Here is an 8,219-nt window from a genome sequence, read left to right as displayed (position 1 = left end):
ACCAGGTAGGGTTGCAAACCTTCAGATGACACAGATTCCATACTAGTACTCAAATCATAAGTCGATAAGCTATAAAAACAACATTCCTGTTTCCTCTTGATACTGAATGTGACCATGAAAACAAAACTGCACAACACTACGTATACAAATTTTGTTTAAATTTATATAGAAGGTGCAAGAAAATATGTGGAAGAGACAAATTGTCTGATGTGAATTTGTCTAATGGTTAAAGTGCCCTGGTGTCTAATTTAAAATTGACACTGAGAAAAAGAACGAAACAGCACATTTTCACAGCACAGCTTTTCCTTTCCCGCGTCAGTTTTAAGAAGACAAATGTACATTGTTGTTTAAAAAATATATATCCTATGTGTGACCGAATGCTACCAGAACATTGCGTAAAAATTGTAAATAAAACTGTCAAGAACTTTTCGAGGTATTTGCGAACAATGTTTCTGTTTACGTGTTGTATACACGTAAATGTTTATTCAACATCAAAAAACATATAACCCATGTCTGTCCAAACATTTATTTGAGATTAGCGTAAAAATTTGAAGTAAATCAGTCAAGAACTCTTCGAACTTCTTACTATCAACTTTTATACTAACACATATATTGAAGATGTGAACATTTGAATTAAATCGAACAAAACTTATTCCACTTTTGATAGATGAGGAGTGTTCACAATTTGACAACAGCTTTCCCAAAGTTCTCGCCTCTCAGCATACCGATGAACGCTTTGGGAGTATTGGCAAAGCCGTGGCTCACAGTTTCCCTGTACTTGAGTTTACCCTCTTTTACCCACTGCTGCAGTTGGGTGATTCCCTCGTCCCAGCGGTCGTGCCACCGAGTATAGGCGCAGCCCTCAATGCGAAGTTGATTGACAAGAAACGTGAACGGCAGGGTGACCAACTTTTGGGACTCAGGCTCATTGTACTGAGAGATGGCGCCGATAACAGTGACGCGCCCACGGTAGCGCATATGGCTCATGACCTTAGTGCTCAAGTCTCCTCCCACGTTGTCGAAGTACACGTCGACACCATCTGGGGCGGCCTGCTTCAGAGCGGTGGACACGTCTGTAGTCTTGTAGTTAAACGCGTGATGGAAGCCCAGCTCCTCTTTTAACCATTTCACCTGAGAACAAGAGACATGTCTCATAGCAGTACAAGATGTTGCTTGAACCTGTTTGCTAAGTTGCTTACTTATCTCAGACTTATATTAGCTGCGAAAAACAATGAATTCCTGTCTTGGTGTAAACAAAAATATATTCTTATAAAACGATAGTTACGGTAGGTTAACAGATACGGTAAATTACCTGCGGAGAAATGCTCTTCTCGGAGCTCAAAAATATGTGCCTCTTTAAAAGATTCTTACAATAAAGTGGAGAATCAGCTGCTTCAATCCTCATTACATATTCCTCGCCAAAATTTTTGGAATTCTGGTATATTCATGCCATTTTAATACAGAAAATTATATGTCTCTTTAATCAGGTTCTCTTTGTACATACCTTCATACTTCACTTCCATCTCACTACGACTGTCTGTATTTGCCTGTTTTGCACTATCTCCTTTTTCCTCCATTGATTTACACTATATTCCACTGCCACAGTCTCTTGTTACACTGTCTCCTTTAGTCAAAATGGCTCTGAGCACTATGGGACTCAACATCTTAGGTCATAAGTCCCCTAGAACTTAGAACTACGTAAACCTAACTAACCTAAGGACATCACACACACCCATGCCCGAGGCAGGATTCGAACCTGCGACCGTAGCAGTCCCGCGGTTCCGGACTGCAGCGCCAGAACCGCTAGACCACCGCGGCCGGCCTCCTTTAGTCTTTCTTGCGCACTGCTATTGTGTCCACCATACCTCAGCAGCTCAAAAGTTCTGGGGATGCAAATTAACACTTCGCATACACCCCGAATTTAAAATTTCAGTTTAAAATATGCCCTCCCCTATGCATACTTGTTAAAGTTTTCCGGTCTGGGGAGGTGCAGATCTACCACCCCACCAAGTCTATGTAAGGTCTCCACTCTCCTGTATTTTTCGTTTCCACTTTCTCCTCTCTCTTTTTCTTCCACTGCTTCTCTCTCCTACCATGTCTCTTTTACTGCCTCTGTCTCTCACTGTCCATCAGTATCTCCTCTCTCTCCCTTTGATTCCCGCGCCCTTTGTCTTCATCCATCTCTCTTCCAACATCACTGTCTCCTCTGACTTTCTCTTACGCTGACACTGTCTCTCTTCTACTGTTACCCTCTCTGTGCTGCTCTCTTTAGGCACAAAAAGTGTGACTGTGTTCCAATGCCAGAAATTGCAATTAGGAAGGCGGGATGAGGATTGAGACACCTGTTCCCCACTTTTCTGTCAGAGTCTTTTAAAGAGGAACATACTCGCCTTTTTTGTGCCCCGACACGAGCACTTTTCCGCCGCTTCCCTACTTTTACCTGCTAAAGCAGCGTATGCTGCTTATGTGAAACGAAATCTGTAGAACAGTATAAAGTTTTGACTAATTGTGTCTATCAACGGATTCATATACATTGATACATATCAATAACAAACAAATAATATAGATTAAAACATAACTGTTTGCTTTTCATTTTTTCTGGATGCTTTGGTCATCGATCGCAGTTCAACGAAAACTCGCGACTTATGATCTGTATCTTGAAAGGGTAAAAACGTTATAAGAAATATTTTACTAAATTTTCAGTCTCTCCAGAATCAAATAATTTTTGGCAGTCATTGTAAGTTCTTTTCAGTCATTTTGAGACCCTTTTTAGCCAATTTTTTGCCACTGCGCTATCACTTAGAGCATACATTTTTATTGGTGAGAAAATGCCGACTAGAAACATACACGACTTCAGAACCACAGAAAAATTGATGAAGTTATTGGACCAACGAGAGCATTTGCCGGACTGACCCAGAGGCCCAATCCTCCATAGACAAACGAGAGCCAAGAATTCTTGAAAAGTACATCTCACAAATCAGTCCATCATCCCTCGGTTTTCGCCTGAAGATGAAAGCATGCCTCACTTCCAAAGCGTCCCACGGACTCAATACAACCCAACAGAATGCTGTATAGTAATCTGAGTATGTATTTGTCAGGAATAATCTCGAATGAACTAACAAAAGACGTTAAACACCATCTGAGTGCCAGTATGATGTAAGCAGATGTTGAGGTTGTTCGATGTCTCGTCTTTCCAATGTCTAAGATATTACACCTGGCCACCACTCAGCACATTTACTTTCGTCCCAAACCACAGGTAAGGCTCTCAGTTCTCTATAAAATGTTCAACCAGTGCCCAAATGCACTAACTTGTAGTTTTTTGTGTCATGTTACTCAGAAATTTATGATTAGTGTTAGCTACTGTCGCGCATTCGTCCCACTCAGCGTCGTCAGTTACACACAGTGAAGGGTTGGAGTTTACGCAAAGACAAAAAATTGACAGTTTAAGACGACTTTAATATCTTTCAGTATTGATACTAAGGTCATCTGGCTGAATTGTTCGGACTTATAGAAAAATATAAAACACAATGCACGTGCATCGTGTTGTCAACAACATTTACACCCATTTTACTTCCTGCTTCGTTTCCAGCTACTCGCTGACTCCCTTGCTCACCTATGCACTGCAAGACCCTGCACTACTTCTACATCTACATTTATACTCCACAAGCCACCCAACGATGTGTGGCGAAGGGCACTTTACGTGCCACTGCCATTTCCTCCGTTTCATGTTCCAGTCGCGTATGGTCCGCGGGAAGAGCGACTGCCGGAAAGCCTCCGTGCGCGCTCGAATCTCTCTGATTTTACATTCGTGATCTCCTCGGGAGGTATAAGTAGGGGGAAGCAATATATTCGATACCTCATCCAGAAACGCACCCTCTCGAAACCTGGACAGTAAGCTACACCGCGATGCAGAGGGTCTCTCTTGCAGAGTCTGCCACTTGAGTTTGCTAAACATCTCCTAACCCTGTGACGAAACGCGCCGCTCTTCTTTGGATCTTCTCCAACTCCTCCGTCAACCAGACCTGGTACGCATCCCACACTGATGAGCAATACTCAAGTATAGGTCGAACGAGTGTTTTGTAATCCACCTGCTTTGTTGATGGACTAAATTTTCTAAGGACTCCCCCAATGAATCTCCACCTGGTACCCGCCTTACCAACAATTAATTTTATATGATCATTCCACTTCAAATCGTTCCGCACGCATACTCCCAGATATTTTACAGAAGTAACTGCTACCAGTATTTGTTCCGCTGTCATATAATCATACAATAAAGTATCCTTCTTTCTATGTAATCGCAGTACATTACATTTGTCTATGTTCAGGGTCAGTTGCCACTCCCTGCACCAAGTGCCTATCCGCTGCAGATCTTTCTGCATTTCGCTGCAATTTTCTAATCCTGCAACTTCTCTGTATACTACAGCATCATCCGTGAAAAGCCGCATGGAACTTCCGAGATTATATATATATATATATATATATATATATATATATATATATATATATATATATATATATTCCATCTCCTGATGACATTTCTGCCAGATGTTGCCCTCTCTAATGGACACACAAGTGACAGTCAGATTGAACAAAATGTAAATACGTACCTTAGCGTCAGATCCGGCAAAGCCGATGACAGTGCAGCCCTTGATGAGCGCTATCTGTCCCACTATGCTGCCCACAGCGCCTGCAGCGCCAGTGACCACGACCACCTCTCCCGCCTTGGGTTGGCAGACCTCCAGCAGTGGGAAGTAGCCGCTGATCCCAGGCATGCCCAGCACCCCCAGGGACAGGGATAACGGCAAATCCCCCAGGTCTGGCACCAGCATGGGCGGCGACAGGACGACGGGGGGCGGCACGTCGGGCCCCACATCAGCCACAGTGCGGTCGCGCCACCCCCAGTAGGCCACGATGTGTCGCCCCACTGGGAAACCTGCAGCCCGGCTCTCCACAATCCGTGCTACCTGTGGGCAGACCTCACCGTTACACCACCATAACACAAAGCACCAGCACAAGTGGCGACATCTGCAGGTGGCATGGCATATCAGGTCCCACTTCACTCACCAGTGGCAGTACCATGCCTACTTCTCATTCTTGACAAGTGAACCTATGAGTAAATGTGCAACTCTCAAGACACAAGAAACGTAAGAATACGTTAATAAGACGGAATATCGATCCCATACAAGTTCCTACCCTAAGCAGGTCAGTCCTACTCCACCAGTATAATTGATACTGACCTCAGTATCCTTAGCTTCTCTAAAGTCGAGAGTAACAGATAGCGCACATGTCATCAACCACGTATCTACAACCTGTAGTCGTACATTCATTACAGTCCCGTACAGGGGAGACATTTTAATTGAAAGTTGCTTGTCCGGTTTCGGCAGATAAATACGTTAATACAACAGCTGTGTCGTTCCGAAGTACGATGCAATATTCGTTCGGACATGCATGCAGGTGCATCGTACTTCGGAACAACACAGGCAGTGACATATCGTATAGATAGTGAAAGGTCACCTACAACTTGTATAGAAATCAGCTGCAGTTGTAAGAGTCGAAGAACATGAATGGGAGGCCGTAACTGAAATGGGAGGGACACATGGTTGTAGGCTATTCCTCATGATATTCAAACTATCCATTAAGCAAGCAAAAAAAGAAGTTAAGGAGATATTTCGGAATGGAATTAAAGTTCCAGAAGGAGAAATAAGGGAACTAATGTTTGCCAGTGGCGTTGAAATTCTGTCAAAAAGTGAAATGACTTGGGATGTTATTTAAATGGAATGCATAATTTCTCCAAACTAGGTTGTAAGGTGAATATCATCACAACTAAAATTAGGCTGGGCATAGTTGTATTAAATTAGGTGATGCTGATGAAATTAGATGATGAAATGAGAAACTAAATGTAATGCTCACATTATTATGTATTGGTGGTGCCTGAAGTAACAATGAATCAAATATTTATAGAAATCACATCAATTATCTCACTTGTATTTCAATAATTTTGTAACAGGCGTAGAAGAAAAAGGGTGATACAACCACTTGTGATAGAAGTTCTGCGTGTAACAGTACAAGACAGATCGCTTAAACACTGATCTTATGCAGTCCTGAGTAATCATTCTCACACGCGTTTATTGTGGCACTCACCGTAAACATGGACAGACTGATAGTGTTTTGAAACGCAACGCCCAGGCAACTTCTAAACGGTGGTCATCGATGGTCGTGGGAGTCTAGACGCATCACAAAATTAAAACGCAGTACAGTAGCAGTAAGGGCGTCACTTGCAGTACCTGTTTCCACATAAAACTTTTATGCCGTCACTTGAGTGACGTCACTATCTGAGATACTGGTTACCAGTCTGGGTCAGATAAGGAAAGAAAGCAGATCAGAGATCCTTTACCTGGGCCCCGATCATGGTGTCTCCCACTTTCTGTCCGTACTTCTCCGTGCCTCCCATACCCCTCTGGAAGGGGTCAACGCTAAAATAGACTGCCTCAGCTAGGATTTGTCCATCCTTGAGGGCTGGCAGCTCCTCCTCCTCGACGCGAAAATCCTCCGGTCGAGGCTCTCCCTGGAATCTTCTGGCGAGGACGATTTTGCGTGCCTTCACCATGGTCGCTAGTGCTGCTCTGGCGACTCGAACGCGGCAGCTTAAATAAAACGACCGTCAAGGCCTTATCGAATCGTTGGCGGTATCTCTGTGGCTTGCGTAACTCACAGGAAGAGCTTGCTGTGTGTCCATGACTAAGCAGTACTGGGCATTACTGGCATATTTCAGGATATGCAATCGCTCGGGCCTATTAAATGCGTTGATGGGTGTCTCTGTGCTTAACGTCGCCTCCGATGTGATAAAATAGTGCTGATAATGCCCAGAGTACTGCGGAACGTAAGACAACTTGGTATTAAGAGCTATGATTGCACTCCTAAATTCTAATTTTGATATTCAGGGTGATTATAATTAAAGTTAAACTTTCAAACCGTTGTAGAAATAATACCACTGGTCTGAATGACGTCAAATTGCAAAGGAATATTATCGGAGAAGGGGCAAAACGCATGGCAGAAGAAAAATAAACAGTTACAAAATGTAGCAATAGATGTCGCTGTAAGCATCATAATTTAATAGTAGTCGACTACAAATGACAAATGAATCGTACAGCAAAGCCTAAGGTGTACGTCTGACGTTAAACAAACTGTACTACTCAGTGCGCATGGGTGTACAGGTGCGATGCTGTTAGTTACGCAATAGGCCCATCCACCACGGCTAGGTCATATCACAGTGGATGGGAAAAATCGGTTTTTAACTGTCCTGAGGCCAAAAACCGCATAAAAAGCCTCACTCAAATTGGTTTTTAATTGTCCTGAGGCCAAAAACCGCAAAAAAGCATCAATCACATCGAGAAACAGCATGTTCCACAACTGATCGAAGTGTTTCCGGGGTCACGTTCAGAATGTGTTGCGCAATGCGTGCCTTCAGTGCAGCTAAGTTTGCATTCGGAACACTGCACACAACATCTTTCAGATAGCCCACAGCCAGAAGTCACAGTGATTAAGATCAGGTAATCGGGGCGGACAGGCTGTAGGAAAATAGCGGCTGATAATTCTAGAATTTTCGAAATGGCGCTTCAGCAGCTGCTTAACTGGATTTGCAAAGTGCGGAGGTGCTCCATCTCGCATAAAAATGATCCCATCCACACATCCACGCTGTTGGAGAGCTGTAATGACGTGGTTGCGCAAAAGACACTCGTAGCGCTTACCAGTGACAGCACAGGTAACAGGACCGGAAGCACCTGTCTCTCGTATAATGTGGCACTATGATAAATGATGCCGGAAACTCGCACCATACAGTGGCCTTTTCAGGATGAAGTGGTACTGGTTGATTTTCGTGTGGATTTTCCGTTGCCCATATTCGACAATCCTATGTATTGACATATCCTGTCAGATGGAAGTGGGCTTCGTCTGTCAACAAAATCTTCCACGGCCAATCATTGTCCACTTCTATGTGAGCAAGATTTCTAAAGCAAAGGTCTCTCTTGCTGGCAGGTTAACAGGAAGCGACTCGTGCACACAGGTAATTTTGAATGGACAGCAAAGAAGGATGTTTCGTAGGATTTTACGCACCGTGCTCACGGGTATGTCCAATGTACGGGCAGTTCTCCGTGTACTACACGTTTGCACACCACCACTCATCTCCTCCTGCATTGCTGTGGCCATTGCTTTCACTAACG

At 43.7% G+C, this 8,219-nt stretch overlaps 1 protein-coding gene across 1 annotated transcript; it reads right to left on the bottom strand.

Annotated features, from left to right (window-relative positions):
* Positions 1–608: 608 nt before the first annotated feature.
* LOC126195152 (prostaglandin reductase 1-like) lies at positions 609–6,613 on the bottom strand. Its single transcript, XM_049933657.1, has 3 exons — positions 6,395–6,613; positions 4,608–4,964; positions 609–1,131 (listed from the first exon to the last, which is right to left on the bottom strand). Exons 1-3 carry the CDS (start codon positions 6,605–6,607, stop codon positions 679–681), a joined length of 1,023 nt encoding a protein of 340 aa, XP_049789614.1. The 5' UTR covers positions 6,608–6,613; the 3' UTR covers positions 609–678.
* Positions 6,614–8,219: the final 1,606 nt, after the last annotated feature.

This window comes from Schistocerca nitens, chromosome 7 (genome assembly GCF_023898315.1).
Source record: "Schistocerca nitens isolate TAMUIC-IGC-003100 chromosome 7, iqSchNite1.1, whole genome shotgun sequence".
Classification (NCBI taxonomy): domain Eukaryota; kingdom Metazoa; phylum Arthropoda; class Insecta; order Orthoptera; family Acrididae; genus Schistocerca; species Schistocerca nitens.
Note: the sequence above shows the minus strand (reverse complement) of the source record. Positions and strands in the feature narration are given on the sequence as shown.

Coding starts and splice junctions, on each gene's coding strand:
- LOC126195152 (XM_049933657.1), bottom strand. CDS start 6,607: ATGGTGAAGGCACGCAAAATCGTCCTCGCCAGAAGATTCCAGGGAGAG. Junction 4,965..6,394: donor ACACCATGATCGGGGCCCAG/GTAAAGGATCTC, acceptor GTCTGCCCACAG/GTAGCACGGATTGTGGAGAG. Junction 1,132..4,607: donor TTGCCGGATCTGACGCTAAG/GTACGTATTTAC, acceptor TCTTGTTCTCAG/GTGAAATGGTTAAAAGAGGA.